The sequence below is a fragment of the Euwallacea similis genome, chromosome 1 (assembly GCF_039881205.1).
Source record: "Euwallacea similis isolate ESF13 chromosome 1, ESF131.1, whole genome shotgun sequence".
In the NCBI taxonomy this organism is placed as follows: Eukaryota; Metazoa; Arthropoda; class Insecta; order Coleoptera; family Curculionidae; genus Euwallacea; species Euwallacea similis.
The window spans coordinates 6,636,219-6,663,793 of NC_089609.1; the positions used below are offsets into that span (position 1 = coordinate 6,636,219).

The 27,575-nt window shown below is 34.5% G+C and overlaps 3 protein-coding genes across 6 annotated transcripts; 2 read left to right on the forward strand and 1 right to left on the reverse strand.

The window, feature by feature from the left end:
• The first annotated feature begins 17 nt into the window (after window positions 1-17).
• Window positions 18-6,423, forward strand: LOC136417260 (UPF0047 protein YjbQ). Its single transcript, XM_066402908.1, has 3 exons — window positions 18-422; window positions 1,915-2,051; window positions 2,162-6,423. Exons 1-3 carry the CDS (start codon window positions 263-265, stop codon window positions 2,375-2,377), a joined length of 513 nt encoding a protein of 170 aa, XP_066259005.1. The 5' UTR covers window positions 18-262; the 3' UTR covers window positions 2,378-6,423.
• A 564-nt stretch (window positions 6,424-6,987) lies between these two features.
• LOC136413227 (zinc finger protein 665-like) lies at window positions 6,988-17,673 on the forward strand. Of its 4 annotated transcripts, none has more exons than XM_066396659.1 (13): window positions 6,988-7,459; window positions 8,338-8,532; window positions 8,586-8,801; window positions 8,866-9,108; window positions 9,298-9,511; window positions 9,570-9,713; window positions 9,769-10,034; window positions 10,104-10,432; window positions 10,711-11,114; window positions 11,350-11,601; window positions 11,766-11,984; window positions 12,273-12,530; window positions 12,886-17,673. In XM_066396659.1, exons 1-13 carry the CDS (start codon window positions 7,400-7,402, stop codon window positions 13,083-13,085), a joined length of 3,000 nt encoding a protein of 999 aa, XP_066252756.1. In that variant the 5' UTR covers window positions 6,988-7,399; the 3' UTR covers window positions 13,086-17,673. The 4 variants fall into 4 exon arrangements, with proteins under 4 accessions (XP_066252756.1, XP_066252737.1, XP_066252763.1 ...); XM_066396640.1 differs by having other exon boundaries at window positions 6,989-7,459; window positions 8,586-8,807; XM_066396666.1 differs by having other exon boundaries at window positions 6,990-7,459; window positions 8,586-8,807; window positions 12,273-12,524; window positions 12,889-17,673.
• Window positions 17,674-18,945: 1,272 nt separating this feature from the next.
• Window positions 18,946-26,884, reverse strand: LOC136413372 (protein yellow-like). The gene is made up of 3 exons (XM_066396896.1): window positions 26,178-26,884; window positions 19,839-20,295; window positions 18,946-19,787 (listed from the first exon to the last, which is right to left on the reverse strand). The coding sequence occupies exons 1-3, from the start codon at window positions 26,794-26,796 to the stop codon at window positions 19,304-19,306; spliced, it is 1,560 nt and encodes a 519-aa protein (XP_066252993.1). The 5' UTR covers window positions 26,797-26,884; the 3' UTR covers window positions 18,946-19,303.
• Window positions 26,885-27,575: the final 691 nt, after the last annotated feature.

Sequence of the window (27,575 nt, forward strand, 5' to 3'; positions counted from 1 at the left end):
GCCCGAAGATGGCCGGCGGTGACCGAAGTGTCAAATCATCAGAAAACGAACCGCTCACACTGCGGTTAGGAAAAGGAAGGTTCTTGTAACTTTTTTTATTTTTCTTGTAAAGGATCAAATACAAAAAATTCTTAAATGAATTGCTCATGATAATAATGAACTTGCTGTTTCCAAGTGTATCAGTGCTGTTTGATTATTTGTGATCGCTGCCCCAGAAAAGACGTTCAAACTGGCGACCGACAGCGGCAGTGGCAAGTCAAACATGGCTTCTTCGGCCAGAATAATCCAAACCAATTCAGCCTGGTTTCAAAAAAAGATAAACCTGAGGCCGCAACATAGGGGAGTGCATTTAGTGACCGAAGAAATTTTGAGGCAGATCCCCGAACTGTCCCAGTTCGCGATGGGGCTCTGTCACGTACAAAGTAAGTTGCTTTTAACACCGCTTTGACAGAATTCGCCCTTTTCTCACACAAATATTTAAGTTCTATTGATAAATGGTAGACAACAAGGGATACAATCCTTTTAGGCCCTAAACTGATTGATTTCTTTGCTAGAGTAAAAATCCAATAACTACTTAAAACTGAACTTCCCTGTGTGTTTGCCTTCTTTGAGGTCACCTCCTGACATGACATGCATGACCCACTGAGCTAGTAGGTCCTGTAGTAGGTTGTTCATTCACACATTCACATAATTACTCTGTTTTAAATAATTTACATTAAGTATTACTTAGGTATTTCAACTGGATTGAGGCAAATGAATTACATCTCGATCTAGCATTGAGCATAGGTATTTTCAAGCCAAGTATTCAGATTAGAAGTTTTCTTTAACTTCCCGTAAGATATAACTCCTGATATAACCAGCTCAAATTAGATTTTGTTTTTCTGCATTTAAGTGAAACTATATAGGATTTTTTGAAAATTTATTTGGGTCAATTAATCATCATATGAATTGTGGCAGTGTTCATTTAATAAGATTTAAAATATACAAGGTGTCCATTTTATGAGTTCCACTATTGGAATCTCAGTTGTCTTTGGTTAAATTAGGCCAAAGTTGGGTAATTTATGGACTTTAAATCTTGAGGTGGGCATTTATGGGATGGGTGTATCAATTTGATGTTATTTCATGTTAATATGTAGTATTGAAAATATATGTATATGCCATTAATAAATACTGAAAACATTCATTTTATTTTGATTTTAGTTTTGTAATGCTTTATAGTATTTGAGACCCAAAAATGTAAAAAGACTACATTTTAAATATGATTTTGATACAATCATTGTATGCCTTTAGTTATACAATTGAATTTTTTTTTATTCACTAAGACACATGGAGTTGCCTATACTCAGTATACATATAGTTAAATATCTCATTTCATGCTTATTAAAGTAATTGCTTTAAATATCTAATTAATTGAATTAAATTGTACTTATTCACTCACAAAATACTGCACACATCAATTTTCACCTTACCTCCTAAAGAGGAATTTGAACAACTTGTCACTGCAAATTCCTGCTGTAAAGTAATGGATATGTGACTTATATTAGTTCTGATTTCAAAGTAATGATTTGAGTAACAGCTTTTAATATGTATTGAGAGTAAAAAGTTACCTATAAATTCACCATAGTCAGTCCTAGTCACTCATAAAACCATTAGGTCATTCTTTTTTACAGAGTTCAAGTTTTATATAAAAAAGTGTTACCAAGTACCATTATAAAATGAATATAGCATTATTTCCTTCAAAAGATACTATTTGGAATTGTTCTAAAATTTACTATAAATTGCATCTTGATGATGGTGATATGGTATAAACAACCTCTTTGACAAATCAGCATAATTTATCCAACTTTTGGTCTTCAATTTTAATCCTGAAGCAGTTTGCAGTGCAAAATGCCACCATTTACTTTTTTTTTTTAGTATTACACACTAGTGCAAGTTTAGCCCTAAATGAAAGTTGGGATCCTGATGTGAGGGATGACATGGAAATGATGCTAAATAAAATTGTTCCTGAAGGTTTACCTTATAGACATTCCTGTGAGGGACCAGATGACATGGTAAGCTGTTCCTTTTATTTTGTTTGATAATAGTGCCTCACAGGCAAGTTGTCTACATATACTTCTCAATTGTTTGATTAAGAACATTAAAGCTAAATTTGATTTGACAGCCAGCCCATGTCAAAGCATGCTTCCTGGGCTCCTCGCTGACCATCCCGATAACTGAGGGGAGGCTCAACCTCGGCACGTGGCAGGGCGTCTGGCTGTGTGAACACCGGGACCACGCGGGCTCCCGCAAATTGCTGATCACCCTCAACGGGTGTCTGCGCGATGCCAATTGTACCCCTCTGAGTCCCGTCAGCCCCATGGCGAGTACGAGCAGTTAGGGAAAGCACTCGGGGCATTCTCTGTCCAAACATTGAGGATGATCCCGAGTTCCTATCTACGGTCTCCGAAAGACTAAAACCAAATATACCTAACGACAATATGTACATAGTTGTACATTGTATCATATTTTTTGGTGCTTAGGGTATGTATAGATTGTTTAGGGTTATTTTTATTATTTTATTAGTGATTGTTTTTATTTGTGAAGAAATCTCTGTGCACTGTGGAGATTTTTATTTTTATGATTTTAAACAATAAGTGAAATAACAAAAACATATTCCACACTGTAGAGGAGCCCCAAATTTGACTTCAAATGCGACAACCACAAAGATGTTCATGTTGTAAGTAGAATTTGGAACTCTTTGTGTGTAGGTTTTTAGGATTTATTAGAAAGTAACAAGTTTAATGATTTACTTTCTTATTTAATATTTCAAAGTCTTTACAATTTCGCCCATTTCGACATTGGCCTTTCGAAACCATTATTTTGTGGTATTTAGGTGCTGTGCATTTGAATCAAGAGTACCTACATTTAATAATAATTATTATAAGGTGACTAATGAAAATATCGTCAACATTTCTTTTGACAGAAAAATTTATTGCAATCACCTCTTTAAAAAAAGGAATTGACCAGATGGGTTTTAGTTTTTATGCTTACGCCACGAACAAAAAGCAACATAATTTTTAGGTATTGTTGTCAACGAGCTTCAGTATCCTTACAAAAAGAAAATGTATAATAATAAAATTAGAATCAAGGTTATGACACTACTTGAATTGATCACGAGATTGTTACAAATGCAGGGAGTTCTGTCAATGATTATTAGTGGCGGAGCACTTCGCTATATCTTTGTTATAGCCGAAATTCATCATAAACATTTTTAACAATCTTTCGTCATGTAAATAATTACATAGTGTTATTACGGGTTTTGTACAAAGAGTGTACGTGAATGTCGTTATGAACTAAAGTGTCTGTCTTCCTTTGCCCCAACTGAGTTCGTTCAAATCTATTCTGGTTCTAGAGCCCGTTTGATTTTAGCTTCAGTACATTTCTTCTATAGTGTTGTTTAGTTTCAACACGAACAGGGTATAAAATTAATTTAATATTTAATTTGAATCTCGTTTGCGATAACAAAAAAATTAGGTTTTACGCATGCCTGAAAGGAATATTTCCACTTTTGAATGTCGCACATTGTTATTCACACGGTTTTTAGTGCATTATTTCAAATCGAAGAACTAGTTATAGTTAGAGTAGACTGTAGCTAGAGAAACATTACATGAGATGGACTTTAAACAATTGAATTATCCTTTCAAATAAATGCCTTTAGCTCAATGAGTCAGACGAATCGTATTACTGACGAAGCGGAAAAAGACCTCTGTTATAAACTCCAGGAAAATATTGCCAAATGTACAGGGTAATGACAATTCCGTGTTGTGGCAACGTTTTCCTACGTTTTTCATTTTAAAATCTGTGACCCTGCTGAAAACGCGTACCTATCTTCAGTATAATGCTTTTTTGTTAAAACCGTAAAGGCATGAGAAACAATTTATTAGTGTGTTTAGATTTACAACAGAGATTTATAAGCAACTTAGTAGATGTACACATCAATTTTAGGTCTGAAACAAGAGAGTGTTGTTAAGAAGTGTGGATGTCAGCTGGTAAAGGGTTCAGGAGAAGTAAACTACACATTGAAGCAAATTCGATGTAAATAGAAATAATTCTAAGAAATTCGGTTAAAAACCAATTAAGTACAATGTGTCTCTGGAGTAAATCTTGTTTCAAATTTAGAATTTTTGGGGTTTAACCCTGCTGGTTTAAAGAGTAATTTCTTATAGAATTTTGAAAAATCAAGCTTGTGCCTGAAATTTTCAAGAACCTTGTTTTGTTCCAACAATCAACAACACGACACTTCCATGACACAGAACAGGACGTAAATTGTCAATTTTAATAATGCCTAGGCCGTAAAGCTTTACATTTGTTTCAATCACTGCAAATTAGGTAAGTGAAAGTTAAAGTTTTTTGCTGCCTAGGTAGTAAATAGTTATTAACCTAACGGGTGCTGTAAAATATTGGCGTATAATTGTAATGAAGTGTGTATAAATAATACAAGATATAATTTAATTGTGCAACTGTCTTTGAGGTATCGTCCAGACTATTACGGAACATATAATAAAAACATATATTTTTTACATAGCATAACTTTGTCGTATTTGCCGCATAAAAAGCATTTCAATTTACGGGAAAACGTTATTATTTTTTAATTTCTACTTGATTTTTCAAAATTAATATCTTGTGAAACATTTTTAATCAAACCCCAAAAATCTATTTTTAAATTGAAAGTTTTTTTATCTTTTACAAGGGTTCTTTCATCTATCCGGTGACATACTGTATATTAGATATCTTTCGCTCCCACAGTGAACTTCATCTCCTGTACTCTTCACCATGTGCCCCATTACACATTTTCTGAAATGTTTTGTAACTTATTAGGACACGAATTTGTAAATAAGTGTTACATGGTTTTCTTACTTGCATTTTTTACATTCCCCCACTTAAATAAAACGTTTATTGGTATTGTTGAAGCGATTGTACTTATGTTTATACCAATTGTTAGTTTGTAAATATCTGAGGCACTGTTGAGCGTTTCCAATATTACGCGTGTAATGGACTGCGTTGCAATGACACGATCAGAGTTCCTATAGGGCTTTTCAAGATAATCAATTATCAATTAATGTTCACGAAAACTGCAGCTTTCGCTTGATTTCGCATTTACTAAGCACCGAAGACGAGTAAGTTTTATTGAAGCACTGAAGAATCTAAAAGTACCCTTGGTAAACACCCAATGCACGAACTGTAACATAAATTTTTCACTTTAAACTGCAAGGGGTCTGTCATTGTAATTTGCCCAAAAAGTCGGTCTGATTGGTGCCTTTATTGCCAAGCACTAGCAGCAGACCAAGGAATATATAAGTACCTATAAATTGAGCTATGAGCTGTTCTGTTAGCCAGTATTTTTGACTTTTGAATAAAAAATAATCGCACAAAGAATTGTGGACGGAGGTATTCCATAGCTATTAGGATCGGAAGTTGCGTGTGCCTGTGTTGTGCCTAAACACCTCTTCTTCGATGGCAAAAATACGGCTTGAACTAAGCTGAAGCAGTTAAAGTCACGTCCCCATTTTCATTTGAAAAAAGCAATTATCGCGTCCACGCATGTACAGATACAAAGCACAATTTTGGCCATATTTTGTACCTAAGGTGTATATTACTGTATTTCGCGATTAAACAAGAGCTCTGTCAAGTCCTACAACGGACTACTGAATCCGTTCTTTGGTACCTCGTTTTTACTACAGTTTGGCGGGCTTTTTTCGAAAGGATTTTTTGCGAAACAGTTTGAATGATTTCTACCCATCCGTCCTATGATGTATAACTTTCTAAAACCGTAGTAATTAATTATAAAATTAATATTGCCGGAGCCGGAATGCATTTAGCGTCGCCAAATAGATGAGTAGCTGTATTTTTGCCTTTCCAACATCAAGCGTTTCGATTGTAATAGGTCGAATTTGTCCACAAAGGACATACATTAGTCGAGCAAGTGGATTCGTTGATTGATTATTTAAGAATAGGTCACTGCCACTATCGCAAACAAATCTGTACATATTATTTGTTTTAGATTAGTTTTTATGCTTTGCTCACAGATTGCGTGAGTTCGCAAAGAGATATTTTAAATTCGGAAAAGAAAAATGCAATAAACATTATTGTTGTATATCGGAGGAAATAATAATTACGTAGTTTAGACGTACGTTTGTAAACATAATTCATATCAAAAATTTGGGTTGTCCCAGTTACTAAATTAGTTTACGTTTCGCCGATTTTTCTGAGATCGTCGATGTAAAATCTGTGGGTAAACGGTAAAAAACTGATCCATTGTACGTACTGAGTACCAAACGAGGGTGAGATTTTAAAAATGTGATCAACTGTTCGCACAGTTGGTCTTACGTTCTATATTGTACCTAGCGCATAATTTGCATAAATGAAATAAAGAAAATATTCTAATTTGGTCGTTTCATTAGCGTTGGAAGCAATACGAGCAGCCTCTAGACTAGAGCTGTAAAAGGTGCTACAAAAAAGTATGTATATATTTCCTATTCAAGATACTAATACCGGCACACCTTTTGTTTAACCTGGATTTGGTACTTTTAATGTTTCGAGAGTAATTTTGATTCTAGGAGGATCAATAATCAATCAACATATTTTCAACCAAAGCACTTTTACCACATGCACGTAGGAAAATAGTAATGTATTTATGATATAAGTATGTTAATGTTTCGTCTCTGGGATATTGTTCCTCTTCATGAGAAGATTCTTTCATAGAAAATGAGAAACCATGGGAATGTGAAATAGAAAAATATCTACGTATTACAAAAATTTGAATTTTCGCGGCTCGACACTGCGAATGGTATTGGCTGGAAGTTATTATCGATCTGTCAGTTGTCAGTTCTGGCAAATTGGGCGCAGGATGCAGAGGCGAAATACTTTTAAATTATTTCACGCTTCCTATGTAAAATATCTTTTGAAGTCTTTAACTTTATCACGGCTTCCACTTAGTATGAGTTTCAGCAAACTTAGCCCTTTAATTCAATATTTTTAAAAAATGAGAAGAAAAAATATATAAAAAAAACAGATCACGCAATGTCAGAATCCGCCATGTTGAATTTCGGTGTTTATAACTTTGCGGCGCCCCACTTCAGTTCCAGAGTTTACGTGAAATTTTAGTTTTAATATTAATTTATGTGATACAGTTTTACTGAAAAAGGGTGAAGCATATTCAGACGGTGGTTTTAAAATAAGTTTTAAAATCCACGGCCGATTGTGACCTGTTAAATTTCATAGAATCGAGTTGATAAGTTTTGAAATGGCTACCTCTCGCGTCCCCCTGCTGTTTGGATGAAGACGGCCATGCCATGTCTATAGTTTGTTGGTGGGCATTTAATTTTGGCAATTCCGATTACGGATTTTCGACAATTCATCAATGAATAACGACAACCAAAATACCATTCAAACTATCCATGGAGGAAATTCAAGCAATGAGGTAAAAGTTATTTAAAAGTTAAAAATCATAATTGGGACAAGTTGACATGCGGCTTCATTTGTTTTGATTTCAATTCCCCCTTTACTTCACCCTGACCCCTGACTATCTGTAAAGTGGTACAATAGTCGTTAGTGTCTGGTTATAGTCTAAATGATGTCAAATTTTAATTCCCAAATGGTCCTATATAATTTCATTATATCTACTTAAATAATTTTAGTCATGAAGTCATACTCCTACAAGAAAATTTTAACAAATGATCATAAAATCTTTTATCCTTTTCACATAACATAATGGGTAAGAAGCACTATGCCCTGTATAACATCAGTACAATCTATTCAATCTAAGCAATGCATAGAAAAATTCCTAGGCATAAACAAATCTTATTTACTGAATGTATGTTATAATTATGTTTAGCCTTAAATTCATTTTCAATTTTGGTACATTTTAGTTGTAATATACTAGTTTATTGGCATTAACATTTAACACACATATTGGAGTCTGATTTTACATTCTGTCTTACATAAATATCTTGTAAAGAACCCTTTGGTTTTTGTACTTCTTAAAGAGGATTAATCCTCTTAGTTTTAGTGATTATCACTAGTTATTCCAAGTTTTTGCAATGAATATTTGCATTTCTTATCTCTTGGTGCCAATAGGTTACTATTAGATTTTCAATAGGTATTGTGGCACATTTATTTATTCATATTTTCCCTTTGTATAGGGTGGTCCTTAAGAGGTACAAAGTTGAATAAGTCATGGCAAAGTTATAGTTTGGGGTAATTTCAATTTAGGTATTGTTTATAGTGTTTTAAATATCCATATATTATTAAATGACTTGATATTAAATATATGTACTGTAGTATTTGAATATATGTCAGGTTTCATCTCAAAGGCAAAATGCGACGACAATACCCACTGATCTCCGGGTAAATACCACTGCATTGAATGCAGTGGCACTGAGTAGTGTTGCAAAGTATTGGGTGCTCACTAACCTTTTGCCTGGCCCAATTCCACAAGTGTCAGTCTATGGTTTGTCTGGAACTGGAAGGGACAATCAAGGAAAGCTTACTCAAGTTGGTCATGAAAATTTAAACTGTAAAGGCTTGCTAATGAGTGTTGGTTGTAGGAAACAGTTCTAAGTCAGCATGCAACTGGTGTGTTGCAAGCAGATCCGCAATTGTTGCTACAACAACATGCCCAAATCCCAGTTACCAGCATTGCAACATCCCAAGGTACCATTGGAATACCAGCTGGGACCATTCATTTGGAAAATGCACAGACTATGTCGCAGCAACAGCCAACTCATCATGTTGATCATGGACAGCAGATGAGTAGGGGTGAAGTAAGGGTAATTACAGTTTCATTTCTCGGAAAGAAATACCATGCAAAAAAGCTGTTGCTTTCAGATTCCTAATTCACAGCCAAGCCATAATCAACAAAATCTAGTGCAAGTTCAAGTTAACCAGGACAATATGGTGTCTGTGATTGATGAGAACACTGACAAGCATAATAAGGATATTTTGGCAGCACAAATCCAAGCTGCCCAGATGCAGTTAAATGAATCTCAAATTAATGCTCAGGTGTTAACAGTGCAGCAACTACATCAGCTGCAAGCTCAACAAGTGCAGCAAGTACTGGACAATGTTATGGTATGTAATTAATATATATATAATGATGTTTTATTATATTATATTCAGGTTGTCAAATTGCCAAACAGATAGTCAATTTCAAACAATAATATGTAATGATATCAATAAGCAACAGAAAGGTTTTCATAAATGCCTTAGGTACCATTGACTGATAGAAATCCTGTAGATAAGTGTTGTTACATATTACAGGTGAGAATGGAGAATTCGTTAGAACAAAACCAGACCCAGCATACGCCACAGCAGCATCAACCACATGCAGAACAACAAAGCAATCTTACAGAAAATATGGAGATGGTGAAAGAAGAGAAATCAGTTCAGTGCAAATTTTTGACTAATGCTCAATTGGGGCTGCAAGAGGTCAAGGGGAGTGTTATGGATGTTCGTACTATGGATGGGAGTATTGGTGAATTGATACATATTCCCTTAGAAAAGTACTAAAATTAAAGGCTCTGATGTTGTAGTGAAAATTCAAACAAATATGCAAGAACAGGATCTAGCCAAAACACTGGGGGTTGAAATGGTCCAAAACATGTACAAAGTGAATGTTGATGATTTAAACCAACTTCTAGCATATCACGAAATTTTTGGAAAACTTCAGAACCAAAGTAGGATAGTTGAAGTTAATAGAGATTTTTACTTTAGAGTATGTTCCAATTTTAGCTGAAGTCAGCAGTAGTCAAGGACATACTGCCACCAATACTACCACAATTAATATGCAACCTCAGAACTCTTCAAATGTTACCATAATTACTAAAGATGAGCAGGAGCATCAAAATGTGCCAGCAGTGCAACATAATGAGAACAATACAACATCAGTTATAACTGGGAGTCATCAGTGTGATTTGTGTTTGAAATCATTTCAGTTTCGATATCAGTTAATTGTCCATAGAAGGTATCACAACGAGAAGAAACCCTTTACTTGTCAGGTATGATTTCATTTTAGTTGAGAAATCAAAAAAATCTATTGCAATTTTTAATTACGGATTAATAATTAGGTATGTGGCAAGGCTTTTCCAAACAGCACCGAGTTGTCTCGTCACGGCAAGTGTCATCTTGGTGGCAGCATGTTCACCTGTACCATTTGCTTCCACGTGTTTGCAAATGCTCCTACTTTGGAAAGGCACATGAAACGACATTCTGCGGACAAACCGTATGGCTGTACCACTTGTGGGAAAACATTTGCCCGCAAAGAACATCTGGAAAACCATATGAGGTGCCATACGGGGGACACTCCATATCGCTGTCAGTTTTGTGGCAAAAATTTTACGCGGAAGGAACATATGGTGAACCATGTCAGAAAGCATACTGGGGAAACTCCGCATAGGTTAGAAGCGGGATTTAATAGTGTCTTTGTATATTAATAGCGCATATTATGGCTCATAGAGACGGAAAATTCTCGATAATCTATTTTTCGAACAATTATTAAAAGAATCTACTAATTGAACAAGTAAATTTTTTTGTAAAATCACTATTTTGCGTTCTTTTTTGGAAACAAATGTATTTTTTACGATTGATTGTAGAAATATAAACATGTAACTACGATTGAATTACTACTATTCAATAAATAACTTATGTTGGATGTATTGTGATAATGTCTTTCAGGTGCGAGATTTGCAAGAAATCCTTCACACGAAAAGAACATTTTATGAACCATGTGATGTGGCACACGGGGGAAACACCTCACTGTTGCACTATTTGTGGCAAAAAATACACCAGGAAGGAACATCTGGCTAATCATATGAGAAGCCACACCAATGATACGCCATTCAGGTGCGAGATTTGCGGAAAAGCGTTCACGAGAAAAGAACACTTTACCAATCATATCATGTGGCACACGGGCGAGACTCCGCATAGATGTGATTTTTGCTCGAAAACATTCACCAGAAAAGAGCACCTGCTTAACCATGTTAGGCAACATACGGGGGAATCTCCCCATCGTTGCATGTACTGTAACAAATCGTTTACAAGGAAGGAGCATTTAACCAATCACGTGCGACAGCATACAGGTATGTTTATTAAATTCCCTTACCGTTATGAAGGATTTCCAACTATGACTGTGAATGATTATACTTGGATAGCAAATTACGATATTATATTAAGGTTTCTTGCTCGACAACACAAATGTTTAAAGTCGAAGTAATCTAGGAACGAACGTGTTTTATTCGGACGCGGGAAATCGGATGCATGGAATCTCCACTATAGTATACTACTTTGATTGTGACATTTCATGTTGTCTTGCAGGTGAAACTCCTTTTAAATGCACCTACTGCCCGAAAGCATTCACCCGCAAAGATCATTTAGTGAACCATATTCGACAACATACTGGCGAGTCTCCGCACAAGTGCACTTACTGTACCAAGTCATTCACGAGAAAAGAACATCTGAATAACCACATTCGACAGCACACTGGAGAGTCACCACACAAGTGCCATTTTTGTGCCAAATCTTTCACTAGGAAGGAGCATTTGACGAATCACGTTCGCATCCATACAGGTGTGTACAAGTTATTAAGAAAAATTGTAACTTTGTTAATATGACTTGTTTCTTGTACCACCTTCTTAAGCAATATGATACTTTAAATTTTTGATGATTACTCTTTACCAGCTATTGTCTAATCTACATAATAATATATTTCTAAAAACGACTACTATTTTTAGGTGAATCTCCGCATCGGTGTGAATTTTGTCAAAAAACGTTCACACGTAAGGAACATTTAACGAACCATTTGAGACAACACACGGGCGAAACACCACATTGTTGCAACGTGTGTTCAAAACCCTTCACTAGAAAGGAACACCTGTTGATCCATATGAGATCGCATACTGGCGAAAGACCATTTTCGTGTAACGAGTGTGGAAAATCGTTTCCTCTTAAAGGTAGTTAAAAGCCTAAGTATTATATCTACTTTCTTGGGTTAGTAACTTTAAACAAAATGTTACTTAAGCATATCGCATTTTATGAAAGCGTTCTGGCAGAACTGGATGGCCAGTCGTATATGACTGGTTCAAAAATATTTCGACATAGAGAGACATATAGAGAGATTCAGATTTTAATCCGTAAAATTTAACAGCTGATCGAACCCAGAAAATCATAATTTTAAAATCATGACCACATAATAGTCTCAATTATTTAAAGAGTTACACAACAAAACAAATTACTTCCAGGGAATCTCCTTTTCCATCAACGATCGCACACAAAGGGTCAACAAGCCGAACGTCCGTTCAGATGTGATCTGTGCGGCAAAGATTTTATGTGTAAAGGTCACTTGGTCTCACACCGACGATCACACGGTGGTGAAAAACCTTTCAACTGCTCGGAGTGCGGAAAGTCATTCGCCGAAAAGGGCAACTTGTTGCGCCATACTAAGAAACATGCGCTGGATCGTGAAAAGGCCGAGATGAACGAACAGGCGCAAGGTATGTGTCCACTTTTGATAAGCGATGATACATGCATCGAATGAGAACATATTATGAAAAAGTAGTTGTCGGAAGATAATGGCAAAAGTAATAAGGAATAACAAATAATTGTTTGGCGCTGCTTTTTTCAATAAGTCAGTTTATCAGAAAGTACATTAACACGTTCGCTGCGATACGGGTCATATGTATCCCGTAGCGCAGCGAACGTGTTAAACGCTCCAATATTTTCTATATAATAATATTTCTCCATCTGAGTTTCTTATATCCTGGAATGTTTCTTCCATGCGTCTTAATTTTAAATAACAATTGATTATTCAATAAAGTTTATCACATGAAAGCATATTTGCATAACAATATGTAGCAGTTCAACAACAACAACAGCAGCAGCAACAACAAAATCAGACCCAATCTAACTTGCAACAACAACTATCACAAGTTAATCAGCCGCAACAGCAGCAACCGACCAATGGTAACTTGGTGCAAGGCAGTCACCTGATTCACGCTGCTGGGCACCATTCGGTGGTGGTTCCTACGAACGCCAGCGTGTTGGCGTCCTACTAGAATATAGATCAGTTTTGGAATGTGTAATACAAAGTCTTTGATTTATCTTAGTTTTCTTCGATCTCAATTTCAACTCTACAAAAAAAGTTATTGTTAGATTCAATGAAGTGTTCCAACAATGTTACCTCACGATTTTAATAACCAGGTTTTACAACTATATTTGTTATAGTATTTGATACATCTCGAAACGCTTTACATCTTTTACTACAATTCCAAAACTGAATCTCTTCTTGTGATAGCTAAGTTTAGTTTAAGCAAATTTTTTAATACGAAATTGTAAATAATTCCACCTTGAAAGTACTATTGGCGCTAAAACCGAAATGATTGCTTGCTACGAAAGCTGCTAAAACGCGTATATATTTTTTTAATTTTCATTCTCAGATCAGTTCGGTTGAAAATCCACACGATCACCTAAGTGACGAAATCAATTTAGGTCCTGTTGTGTGCCCTAATTTTGCATATGAAAACAACACCCTGTTTATATCTGGACCTAAAACCCGTAATCCAATTCTTTAAATCTTGAATCGATGATGATTGTCATGTTATCAAGTTTAATTATTAAATAGGAATTCAGCAAGTTAAATAACAAGACAATTAAAATTAGTTAAATGACAATTGACATCGATTCGAAATTTCGAGAAACCGGCTGCAGGCCACCTCGTCATCTGCTTAGACACGTCTTTAGATTATGTGTTTTAATTTTGCTTATTTCCGCAGTGCGAGCTCTGAGTGAGAAACAATGAATTGCGTTATCTATACGTATGATGACGCTGTGGTCTGTTCTTAGTTGATTTCGACTTCGCAGTTTTATTGCCTTATATTTCCTGTGTTCAAGTATTAAGGATGTGCAATAATTTAGGTCGGTATTTTGACACACTTGAGCTAAGTTCTCAGGAGAGTAAAAGTGGTAGCATATCTGACACTATTAAAGGTAGTTAGAGTCGCCATTGTAATGAAGAAATATTCTTATTCTTCTTATTAAATATCTGAATACGTATAGATCGTACTGGTCATAATTTTATTGGAGCTCGATTCATTATTATTCTCGGAGTTGTGGCAACGAAACATTCAGGTTAGTTGAGGTTTTGCAGCGCTTGATCCCTGCATCACTAAAATCTTATTATGGGGGGAGGATAACTACTTGCATACCTTTTTCCTAGGAAAGTTTAGTCTCCAAAACGTCAAGAAAGCCCTTAGTAAACCATGAATATTATTCTCAATTAGTTTTAACTAAAAACAATGTGCAATCCCACCACAATAACAATCCTAGGTAGTGTGTGAGGCATTACTCGCAAGAATTAAAAAAGAATGAACAATCTGCCCTAGACACAAAGAACATACATATTTACTGTATTACAAACAGCATTATAAAACTTAATGAGTATCTAATTCTTCCTCTCTTCATAATTTCAATTTGAAGCAAGCTCCTTGCTCTATAAGGGAATCTTTTCAAAGATTCAACGATTAGAAGCGGAAATCCAAAATGTTCACATTTGTCATACCGATTTTACTGGTTTGCGTCTGTATACATTAGAACGATATACCAGAAAAAAAAGAACGCACTTCGAATACGCAAAATTAACACATTGGTACGTATCATCACACCTTGGGTTTTCGCGGTTTTTGCGGATTTCATCAATGTTTGTGTGAATTTTAATTTTTCTAGAATAGATTATTGTGACCTTGCAGCAACGACATATAGAAACAATGCTTTACCTGAGGATTTTTCACAGCAAAAAATAACCATAGGTTGTGGTTATTTCTTGGTTCGTTAGATCTAAATTTTATGCCCGATTTCCTACGCGTTTTGTGTTATGTATTTCAGATGATTTTCGATGCTTTATTAAAATTTCGACTGGTAATAGATATGTCAATATTGCTTTAACATCGAGTCAGAAGAGACTCACCATCTCATTGGTTTAATCTTATTGAATAAATTTGTTGAATCTGAATTAATAGCTGAAATAATCATTAAAACTGTCAGGTACACTGTCACATTTATGCTTCTGAAGATGTAATTTAGCTCTTCGGAAATATCTCCCATATATGTAAGAAATAAGTGTAGAAAGAACATTACTCGAACATAAAATTGTACTTGTCAGTTGGTTTTGAACTTAGTATGGTCATTCGCTGGACTCTATTACGACATATGTATAGGTACACACAATGTTCTAAAAAAAAACTAAATGTGCCATCGTTTTTTTACAATTTTTGTTAAATAAGACTCGAATTCATAGCGACGAAATTGTTAATCAATGTCAATAGTATTTTGCATTGATCGAGTTCAACAGAGACAACAGTTGTGCAACTGTTGGGATTTCTGCTGAATGATCCGCTACCTATCCAATAGTTTTAAATGGGGCTGACATGATTGTTTTGCTCCAAGTTTCAAACAGTTGCAAACCTAGCTTAACTGTTACCTCGGCTGAATATGACCATTATAAAGTTTATCGATACAGAATTTTAAAGCAATAACATGAAGTACCTATGCGATTGAGTGATAGGATATAAATCTTTCACAAAAATACCGAAGTCTCGTGTTATTTAATCCACCCTAATTTGCAAAATCAAATGGGCTTGAATTGGAGGAAATTCGGCCGATGAAAGCAGTGCACGCATTGAAATTTTTGTAAAAAAGTTTATTAGATTCCCATCCATGAACACCACATAATCATACATTTTCGTCGTTAATATTTTCATTTTTGTTATGCCACCGGCCAATACAACAATACTCGTAAACATGAGAGGGTGAGATGACTGTATATGTCGATTTAACGGACTAATACATTCGATTTTTAATTAGAGCCAAATTATTAATGTGTTTTAGCCTGAAGCTACTTTCTATAGAAAATCTGACCAATTCTGGTTCTGGTTTAACTTTTCTATGAAAGTAACCTTGCAGTTAAAATTCATAGCATATTGCTAATTTAGCCCTTAATTAAATTACTTGACATTTTTCTAAAAGCCGTGTTTAATCTGTTTTGAGACAAAATTATTTATAGTGTCTTACGAATATAAAATATCCATGTAAACAAATCCATGCTATCTGTACGTGAACCGTTCATGACGAGAGTATTGAATAGAACCGTAGTTAGCCCACTATTAAACTGAAAACGTTTTTAAAGTAAATTCTAAGGCTAATGGGTACTAGAATTTAGCCATGTCTAGTATATTTTAAAAGTGATGACATCCTGTATATTAAACAATTAAAAAGATTAGTTTATATTCGATTATGCGCACTAAATTTCTCCATTCAAAATGACACAAGTTCAATCTTGCAAAATACCATAGCCCTTGAGGAATATAGATCGTTAAGACGAGACAACCGACCAATCAGCGGTGACCAAGCTAGCGATCACGCCTTTGGTTGGTTTACATGGATATTTTATATTCATAAGACATACTATAGCTTCCTACATTATTATCACATACAGGGTGTTTCATCAAAACTCCATCCTTTCCTCTTTCTGTTAATAGTAAGTTGAAATCGAAAACTGTAAAGAATAGTATAAATCTATTTTGGTGCAAGTAAAAGTATTTTTCAATAACACTTCGTATAAAGCCTGAATCTAAAAATATTACATATAGAAATATTTAATTAATATTACGCCTTATATGTATAAAGTGTGAAGTTGCGACTATTTCTTTTCTATCTATATTCATTTTATCAACCTCACTCTCACACTGTCCAAAAATCGGCAACTTTTTTTATTCATTTATACCATAGGTTTACTCACATTTCAAAATAACATTTAATTTTTTATTTAATTTCTTCAATTATCTGCTTTATTTTATCGCTATTTATGCTCAATTTTATTCTCTATCTATCTGTAATAACCAATAGCAACTAATAGAATGACGACAAAGAAGATTGCTTACAAATTTGCATTTTTAAATTTTATTACTTACTTCATAATCAGTGTACCTGCTTCTGTGCAAACGATAAAAATACCAAGCTTAAACTATTTTTTGAGGAAAATAAATATTTTTTTCATGTAACTACTTACAACTTATTTAACATTTTGCTCTAAAATGAGAAATAAAAAAGGGGGTATTTTGAAGAAACATTCTGTATCTTCTGAGAACAATGATTTGACTCATTTGATACCTGGTTCTTTTTAAGAAAAAAGTTAGAACGTTTAAGGGTATCTTTTATGTAAATTGAAACTGGACGTGGGAACAACCAACATAATGTAGTCATATCAGTTTAATAGTTATAGGTCAGCTATAGATCAACTTGTACTTATTTGCTGAAAGAGGGAAAATATTGAAACGATTGCTAAAACGGAGGCTTCTATATTATATGAGATCTTGTTATAAGTTTTATTTAAAGGGGCAGTATTAAAATCGGTTGGGCCAGTAAGCAAATATAATTTCCTCTATGAACTTGTTTTCCTAGGTGAAAATAACCTCAGCTTTAAAAGTTAAATTCTATAGATATATATATTTTTTAAAATTATTTTTTACTGTCTCATTTTGTAGTTAACAAAGAAAAACTGTACATATTTTACAATACCTTAGCGTAGGCCACCTAAACTTGTTTTCTTTTATAATTGCGATTTATTTAATAAATTGACTATAATAATCAGTGTAATTAATCATTTCCAGAAAAATGAAGTTTTATTTAAATGTTTTATTTTTTCTATTAGATACCTAAAAATACATTGATTTTAGTTAGCGTCTACATACGTCTACGATATTTACAGAAAACTACTAATACTCATACTAATTGACAAAGAAAGGGGTTCCTATTATCACCACACTATTATTGTGGTTTGTACAAATTTACGCTTACAGCATTTATCGAATTTATTAGTAATACAAGTTCTTTCCAAAGCACTTTATATGTAAATTCTCAAGGTTTTGATGATCATTCGTGTTCATTTTCTTAATTTTTGCGATGACGCCCAGGAAAATCTTCAATATGCGTTGTTACTGTTTATCCTATTGATCTGTATTTTAACACATTTAAAATACCCGTTCAAATTTGCTACGCGACTGATAAGGTACAGAGTAATTAAACTTCACGCCTCACCTCTTTTGTGAACGTATGCTGTGTATTAGGAAGAAACTTTCTTAATGATAGTTAATCAGAAATGTTAGGTCTTTTTAAATATTGGGAACAATGTGTGTCTATATGGCAAAGTTTATTCATGATTTCATAGCTATCATTTTAAAAAGTAGAAAAATAAATTTTTAACCGCAAAAATGAAGTTCAAAAGGCTTCCCTTGAGCCACCCAGTCAAATCTTCAATTGTATTTTCCGTTTCTTCACACAAGACGTTAAGCCCAAAGTTTGAAATACACTAGACAGAAAGTACGTTTTATAACGTAACTTCTATTGAAATGTGATTAAACTGAAATGGTAACAAAAGTAAGATAGTGTACCACTGTGAAGTAATAATTATTAGTCGAATATATTTATTAAAGGGCTCCTTTTAAAAATTGTTATAAAGCAGATAATTATTTATTTCCCTCAGTTAAAAGAAGCGAACGACCTTGACATTACCTTTATTGAGTTTTCGCTCAGAGTTTAGGATATTTTCACTCGAACAACTATCCAGAAATAATAGAAAACTTGAGTACTCGATTATGAAAATGGTGTAGATCAAATTCATAGCTTTGCAATCCTAATTTATATAGGAAAAAACATGTGCAGTATACGGCAAACCGAGATTTTTAACAAATCTGAATAACGTATATCTACAAATATGGATCATACTGGATAGCTTACTTCTCATATTCGATGCATTTTTTGGGGTTGTTGTCAAGATTACCATATTCAAACATTTATCAAGTTAATTAAAAATAAGTAAATTTAACGATAACTCAACAAATTGGACGTATATAACGTCATCACTAATAATTAAATTGTTATATATTTTTCTTCATTAACATTAAATTCAATTAACAGTATAGTTTAGTAATGGTAGCTTTATATGCTTATTTTAAAATGGAAATACAATTGCCTGTCAAACACAAAGCATTTATAACAATGACTAGAATTCTAAAAAAAAACAAAAATTATGTATATTATTTTTGGTAAAAATTTAACCTTTGCATTGCATCCCCCCTTGCAGCACCTCCCTGGATTTTTTGCCGGCTGTCCATCTTGCGAGAGCCCGGAAATTCTACTTCTAGTCTACCTGGTTATTCTTATTGCACTTCCGCCGGCACTGTCCATAACACAACTTATCACATTTATACAACCAACAAAGTCAAACGACAAACAACATCCCTGCTGTGAGGAACGCAAGCACTGCGACCTCCCGCCTCTTCGAAGCAGCAGAAGCTAAACCTTGGGTGGTGCTGTCCAAAATGCTCCTCAAAGATGATGGAGTCTCAGATTTTGGGGTAGATGTGCTCAGAGGTGTCGGAGAAGAAGAAGGTTCAGGAGTAGGTTCCGGTTCTGAGGCAGGCTGCGGTGCCAAGTAGGGGTCTTGGTCCGTGCCCGGTTTCAAAGCTGGGGCTGCTGCCTTTTCTGTAGTGGTGGTAGTTGACTGTTGTTCTGTGGTCGTGGAGATATTATAATTGTAAATTTCGTCATATAAGTAACCCATGCCACCAACGTTGGAGGAAATAAGTCGGAAATTCACTTCGTTGGTTTTGAGCTTCCCGTAGATGAACCTGTTGAGGCGATTAACGAGAATCGTTAGGTTTCCTTTGTCGTCGAGGGAGAATGAATTGACCCATTCTAAATACCTGCATGGAAGTTATTAAGGTATCTTCAAATCGAATTAAGTTCAAACCCACGTGTCATCTTTGGCGATAATCCTTTGGCCGAACTGAAAAGGGGTGTTAGAATCCCATCTAGCCACACTGTTGATGGAAAGCAAGCTGTAATACAACATGCCTTGATTGTCCATGACCATTCCCACGCTCTGCGAGCTCTTCTGTCCGTAGTCCTTGACGGTTCCTTGGTATTCTCCTTCGTTACGGGCAAACTCTTGATTCCTCAGGACTGCACTGCTGATGCTATACAAATGGAAAGAAGACAGGGGCGCATAGAAAACTTCCCTGTCTTCATTAACGACGATTCTCTCATTGTTCTTTTTGACCCTCGGCCCTAGTGCTAAACTAACGATGTTGAGGGAGGCACTAATTGTGACATCGTTCACGTGAAAAGCCACCGCATTTGGATCGGCATGCATTGATTGACTATGGCGGATTTTCCAGGCCTGGTGGTCTTTGATTGAAAAAACAATTATACCTAAAAATGAAAGGTTTTCTTTTCATGTCTTTGTAACGATGATAAATCGGCAATTTCATTTATTCTCAATTTGAAATGTCTTTAGTAACAAAATTGTGCATTGCCCTATATTTCTAAAATGCCGCCTATGTACGGGAGTATGATCATTCGAGTGGATCTTGCGTGAAGGTCGCCATAAACAATAAACGGTCACGCTAATTTCAACTGATTTTTTTCAGATTTTTTGTTACAATACCGTTATATGAACATATTTAAGATAAACATCAGATTTCCTTTGTATCGGGGAAATTTAAATAATGGCTGATCCATTTTTATAAATATTATTTTAACAAGTTCAAATGAGAACGTTGTTATAACTGCAATAATGAAAACTAAACTCGCTAATTGAATCGAGTTTGACCATAGTTGTACCGAGCAAAGGTCAACGGGCACCTTGAAACAAATACGCGGATTCAATGCTGCGAGACCGAAAGGTTAAGGAGTTACTAGAGGATTTGTTGGTTTATGGAAACAAATATAACGATAATCAGTTTAACTCCAAAAAAGATGTCGAAAGAAGGGCATAAATAAATTTCCACATTCACATGCAGTTTCTGCGTAGCTATGGAAGTTTCGTTTTTAACCTCTCTGTATTCTTTTTCGAGATAAACCTATTGAAGATGGTTTAGCAAAAAGCGGTTTGATTCTATACGTGTCAAAGCTTATGACCAATTCATATTTGATTTAAAAAATTAATTTATTTTTTACCATTTTAATTTTAAGTGCGTTTTCGTTCGTCGTAAGTTACGAGGGAAATGAAAAATTCGCTTTTAAGGTGATTTCATAGAGCTTAAAGAAAAGAAAAAACTCATTGGGAGATTTCTTGTAGCTTTTACTCTCTACCAGTTACTTAACTTTGAATTTTTCACTCTCGCTGCCCGTTTGTGAGCATTTCATAATGTATCTTCTGAACGCGACGAGCTAGAAATTTGAAAAAATCTCAATTATACTCCACATCTGCCTGCGTGATCCTATCAAAAACGAACGTGAGCAAATGAAATTTTGAACTTCATTTTTAAAAGTCTCATTGTGCTCCCAGTTTCCGAATTCATCATAAGAAATTCCAGTAAAGACACATAAAATCCCCGATTTTCTCTATACATAACAGAATTACGTTTCCTTGAATAATTAATGAAGGGCAGCACTTATTAAAAAACTGCACATTTTTGCTAAACTGCAATCGAAAAATCACCGAGGTTCTACGCATTTACAACTCTCGCATCTATGTCACTTTCGATTAAATCACTTTGGAATTTTGTCAGTCTGAGTCACTTTTGTTCACGTTACATTTTGAAAGTGTAACATAAAGCTACTTAAATTTTTAAAAAACATTTTTAAGCCCTTTCTGGAGATCTGAAAAATGAGATGGTGTCCATCAGAATTTGCTTAATGTGTATAAACTCGAAAGCGCTTTGGACTTGGTTTGAGAATTATTCCCATTTTTCGAATTTTTTTTTCATTTTTGGAAAAACGATAAAAGTTAAAACCTTTTTTAAATTGTGTATGAGTTTCTTATCTCTCTAAAATTCTCTAAATCTTTGTTTAATCGTTTCTGTATCTCATACAGTTTCCATGATCCCTACACACGCATCACCTATTTACCCGCTGCTATGGGTATCTAATTTGCGTGGTCCTGCAAAGACTTTTTGTTTGAATAATTATTCTGATAATTTGATAATTAATTACCAATAATTATGCCTTTAATATAGTGTTCGACATACATATGTGTGTGTAACACGTTTTCGACTTGAAATTGACTAAAGAACCTTATTAGTTAAGTTGTGGGACGCACTGCCTTAAATCCGATCAAAGTGTTTCTCATGAAACTAATAATAAATAAAATTTTCTACTGATTGGTCAATCTAGAAATTCTGAGGTTTTGATACATATGTACTGTTAGGTTCAGATAAATGGTAAATTTGTCATTGTTAATCGAAACCACATTTCGTATCAATAATCTAACGGAACGGCTTTATCTGAATCCAACCGTATTAATACTTATTAAAACCAAGAAATTAAAGCCGCTAATTTAGCTAACTAATTATCCTGCTTGGAAATTACCATCAATATAATTTGTTTATTACTTGCATCAACATTTTTAAAAGCATTTTTCTCATGTTATACAACGTTAGGTTTAATTGGGTATGTCAAAAGTGCGTATGAAAATTTATATTGTTTTCGTGCGTGTAGGTAAAAAAGATTATTGAATCTATTTATCGTCAATTTCTGTTTACTCTTTACATTAACGGTTTTGAAAAACATCTTTTGTCCGCGGCTTTATAAGAGTACAATACATGATTTTACATCTGTTTGTAAACAGGTGATGAAGCCCATTAACCCGTACAACGCAATAAATACTATTGAGCACGATGGAATGTGTATTTCACCACGTTCCATTAGTGATAAAAACTAAATGCCCCAATTCCCCACAGAGATATGCCTCCCTTTGGAACACGCCTAACAAAATTTCTATATGCATAACGGCCGACAGAGTATTTAGTAGGCCTTGGTCCTATATCTCAACCAATCAAAGCTTTATTGTCGTAAATCGTTACAAAATATTCAAATATAGAAAATAGTCAGATATGGACACAAGAAATACAAAGATATAAAATTGTAAATAACACTATAAACAATACATAATTAAGCAACAAACACTGAAGACTCAGGAACAATATCTTATCCTGTCAAGAAGCTGCTGAAACTTTCATTAAAACTGCTGTTCAAAATACTCTTCCTACATAAATTTTGTTGTTAATTATTTAGTGATTTAAAGCCTAATTACGTGTAAATTAGTGAGGCTCTAGAAATAAACCAGGTGACAAGAAAGCCCTTAATGAAGAAAAGTTTGTTTAATTGTGGGCTGTTTATGCATTGAGGTTTGGCGTTAATAGGTAGACGGCAGTGGCTTCCGCTAACGGAATTATTTTAATGGGATTTTTAACTAATTTCCAAAAAATACATCGCCCTGGACAAAATAAAGTGTTGAACTTGCATATAATGACTAATGAGTATCATCCCCTCAGGGGAACTGTGCCACTCGCTGCGCTCGTGATGCAAATTTCTCAGTAGGGTATGATGACCTTCATTATAAGCTCGTCCACTAGTATTTCTCTTTCAATGGTATAATTTAAGACTATAAACATATTAATAATAAAAAGTTGCGTTCAACCGCTGTATGCTACCTTGTGGTGTACGTTTCAAACAGATTACCGCAAAAAAAAACGCGATCTATTAGAAGCATAGGGCGATTTTTATTTGAGAAAAGTAAGTTTTTCATCCATAATCATTTAAGAAAATAACAGCTTTATGTCCCTTGTGATTGGACACAATCTCTCGTATGTGCATAATTAACGTTTTGAAATCTGAATTTAATTAGTTCAGGTCGTAATGGAAATTGCAAATTCTAATTGCAGTGTTACATCGAGGAAGTCCCAGACAGTGACCCCGAAACTGTTTACGTTTTAGGTTTGTCAATGAAATGGCACAAGTGGACATAAAAATGACTGTAAAAACCGAGGTTACCTAACAGAATCAGATGAAGCTGTTCGGTTTAAACTCGTTTAAACGTTACTAAAGTTTTTTAACCAATTTATGGAAGAAAAGTGCTATTATGCGCCAATGAAGAAGTATGTGGTTTCATTGTTCAAATCTAATTTACCATCGCGTTCTTCCTTTTGATGTTTCTAGTAAAAAAGTTCTTAAATATTCGATTTAACACAAATTGTGGCAACCTTGCTTGTTTTCAATAGAAAATATATGTAAATAACATAAATAATCTAGTGTTATTTGCGTGACCATGAAAAAACTTGTTACCACATCTATTTGAGCTGTGTAGATCTTTGGAGAAGAGGAAAAATAAAATTGTCATTATTAATGTTGATACCTACTTAATTTGCTCGGACAATAATTGTGGGGGTATGCACAAGCAAAACTCATCTTTAGTCCGAAGCCATGATTAATGTATCATATATAAAAAAATATGTATGACGCGTACTTATTATGGATTTCATAGTAGGTATAACGTTCCATTGTTCAGCTTATAATTTCATTTGATGGTAGTTACTGCCTAAAATTTTTCCTGAAAACTAGTTCACGAACGTAACAGTAACGGTCGTGATTCCATAGAAGTGGGTACCAGCCATTTATATTATTCTAGATTAAGTGTTCTCATATTAATTAGTAAAGTACCGCTACGGTTGATATGAGTTAAGTGTACGTAATGGGCGTATTGTTGCCTCTGAATTTTAAGAAGTGGTCTTTTATATTTCCATCGATTAACATGCACGAAGAAAATGAGCTTCAATTACATCGAGGGGCTTTTTGTAATAGTTAATTTTAATTTCTCCAAAGTACTCCTTGGAGAAGTATTTAATGTGCATTGTAATCGTTATAATAAGTTTACTTAAGCAAAAAGTAGAAATATTTTAGGAATCTTGAAACTAACACGTACGGTGTAATCAGATACCAGTGTTCACTTTCTAACAGCAAAGAATACATGGTGTTCCTAAGTTAGTGTGCAACAATTTAATAGCATAGTATAGCATAGGTACGCCAAAAAAGGAGGCAGAAAGTTCTCATTATAAACGTAGGTCGCAAAAACATACATAGTACGCATTAAGATGCAGAGTGTAAAAAGCCTTTCCCTTTGCGCCTATAGTTTTTAAGATATTTAGCTCATACTTGTCAAATAATTGTCAGACCTGCGGGGTCGCCGCATCTCACTTCCTTTTGCCACCCCAAACTTTTTTATGATACGCCACATTAATTTCTTTAAATTTACCTTCTCTGTTTAATAAAAATAATTAGTCTCTCGCAGTGTCTTCGTATATTTCAAAAATTTTAAAAAACACAAAGTAAATTGTTTTGAACGTTTACTGAAAGTGAAGTTCCAATAAAATATCAAAAGACATTTTTTTTGCAATAAAAGTCTAAAATCCTCATTTTTTTGTAAAGAATCATGTATTAGAACATCAAATAAGTCATTAAAAAAAAACCTTAAATCTCTAGTGGCTTAAAGTGATATGTCACCCAATAAAGTATCTGATTATTAATGTTGAGTTTTTTGAACTAATCATTAGATATTTCATTTGAAAGTGTTCAATTTGGTGTCAAAAAAACTTTCAAAATTTCCAATTTTTGGTAAATGACGAAATTTTAGGGTTTCATCCAAGTCTAATAGGTATCAAATTCAAGCTAAAAGGTGTAGTTCTGAGACTTGGCTAAAATAAAATTCTAAGATTCCAAATGAGAGTTAAAAAAAGTCAAAATTCTCAGTAAAAATAACATTTTTCAGTTTGAATTCAAAAATTAAAATTTGGCTGTTTTAATTACATTCAAATCAGATCAAATTTGCAAGCAAAATTACGAAATACTGATAATAATAATGATAATTTTAATTTTACGATTTCAATTTGGATTTGAATAAATTTTCGAGATCTAATTCTTGCCCAAAAAGTCCGATAAATGATGTTCCTATAGATTTTCGCGGTTATTTGACTATAAGAACCTATAGGGAAGAGCATAACGTGTTACATGCAGTGTAAAATGTGTCTTTGTATATTTACTGACTTGAACTAAATATTTCAAAAATTTTAGGCGTTATGAGAGAAAAAGGTAATAAAATTTTAACATTATTTCTCTTAGGAACCTGAACTGCTTGCCATATTTTTAAACGTAAAATATACTGTTTTTTAAATTATTGCACACCAATTTCAGAACACCCCGTATATATTGTAAGGGGGTAATTTTGAGATCCGTCATGCCATCATAGTACCTTGATTTTAAAGGGTATATGACAGTAATGGCACCACCAAATACTGCACTTTTCCATTTTTGCTTACCAGGATCTCTTCCACTGTTATCGCTGATATAAGCATATCCCTGCTCTGTATTATCCAGAACAATATCGTACAAGAAGCTCCCATTAAAACTGGCAACGTGTTCCGGGAACGTATAGCTCAAAACTTCCTCCATCTTCCTAATATCGTATACCAGTAATTTCGGTTGACACTTGGTCACTGGCGAACTGCCCAACGTGTTCGTTCTTCCGCCATCAATTATCCAAATATGTCCCTTCATAGGATCGATTTCCACATTCTGTACGTTCTGTACCGCATCACAGTTGTTGAGTTCGTTCTTTTCCCAGGAAGGAAATGGCATTAGCAATGGGGTAGTATCGTTGGTAAAACCTGAAGGAATACGAGTTAGGGTGGCAGGCACCCCTGACTTCATCCTTGGCAGCGTGATGTAGTAAAATCCTTCGAAGTACTTCAAACCGGCAATGATGTTATTCTCAGGGATATAAAGTTGTTGCTGCACCGCCTTCTGGTACATTTCCGCACTCCGCCATGTAAAATTCAAGTAGTTCCATTCCCGAATAACTCTAAATTTGGCCGATGACAAACCGCTGATGGCGAAAAGACAGAAAACCGCGACCCCGAAGAACTGCGTCGTTAACATGTTGATGAAGCTGGTACTAACCACGGACGATGAAAGTACAGATAGTCCCAAAGTGCGACTGACCAAGACACTGCTATTTGTAGTTGGTTTTATAGTTTAACGAGTCCGATGGTCGATAGATGGTGGAAAATTATTTCAGTGATGCTAATTGATTACTTGATTAGGTTGGCTGGAGGTTTCGAGCTTGAATCTTATTGGGAGGAAAATTAATGAAGATGAGAGGTAGTTAGTTATTGGTGGTCATGCCAGCAAATTATTAGTAAGCCTTATGGCAGATGTTTGAAAAATGTTTTTGAATCTATTAAATAGAATCTTCCTTAAATTTGTGATATTGAGAATTTTGCGTGATTTTTGAATATGCATAATGTGTCATCATCGTTCTTGTTTTCGAGTGAAATATTCTACTAAATGAACAATAAAAGTACAAAGTGCTACTCATTAAAACATTTATTGTTACGAACTAACCTGAACTTTTGTTCTATACTATATATTGAAGTTTTTTAAGAACGCCCTGTATATCAAAAACGAATCAAGTTAACCATGAAACTATGATGCCATAAATTTTCTCTTGAAAACAGGACTCCATAATGTACAGTCAGATTTGCTCTATCTTATCATCGTTTTGCTAATCCCCCATAAATCCATCGAAAGAACGCCACCCTGTACATGAGGCTCTTACGGGTATGTCTAACCTCTTGTAATCACGAGGAGTGTTTTGTTATTAAAAAGCTACGTTGTCCTGGTCCCAATAACCAGTCTTTTCTGTTACATAGATACCA

Bases quoted from the DNA above. Each gene is read 5' to 3' on its own strand.
- LOC136413372 (XM_066396896.1), bottom strand. From the start codon at position 26,796: ATGTTAACGACGCAGTTCTTCGGGGTCGCGGTTTTCTGTCTTTTCGCC. The intron at 20,296-26,177 runs GTAAGCAAAAAT...TTTCATTTTTAG, and splicing joins TAACAGTGGAAGAGATCCTG to GTATAATTGTTTTTTCAATC. The intron at 19,788-19,838 runs GTGGGTTTGAAC...ACTTCCATGCAG, and splicing joins ATTATCGCCAAAGATGACAC to GTATTTAGAATGGGTCAATT.
- LOC136413227 (XM_066396640.1), top strand. From the start codon at position 7,400: ATGAATAACGACAACCAAAATACCATTCAAACTATCCATGGAGGAAAT. The intron at 8,533-8,585 runs GTTGGTCATGAA...TGTTGGTTGTAG, and splicing joins ATCAAGGAAAGCTTACTCAA to GAAACAGTTCTAAGTCAGCA. The intron at 11,115-11,349 runs GTATGTTTATTA...GTTGTCTTGCAG, and splicing joins TCACGTGCGACAGCATACAG to GTGAAACTCCTTTTAAATGC.
- LOC136417260 (XM_066402908.1), top strand. From the start codon at position 263: ATGGCTTCTTCGGCCAGAATAATCCAAACCAATTCAGCCTGGTTTCAA. The intron at 423-1,914 runs GTAAGTTGCTTT...TTTTTTTTTTAG, and splicing joins GGGGCTCTGTCACGTACAAA to TATTACACACTAGTGCAAGT. The intron at 2,052-2,161 runs GTAAGCTGTTCC...TTGATTTGACAG, and splicing joins GTGAGGGACCAGATGACATG to CCAGCCCATGTCAAAGCATG.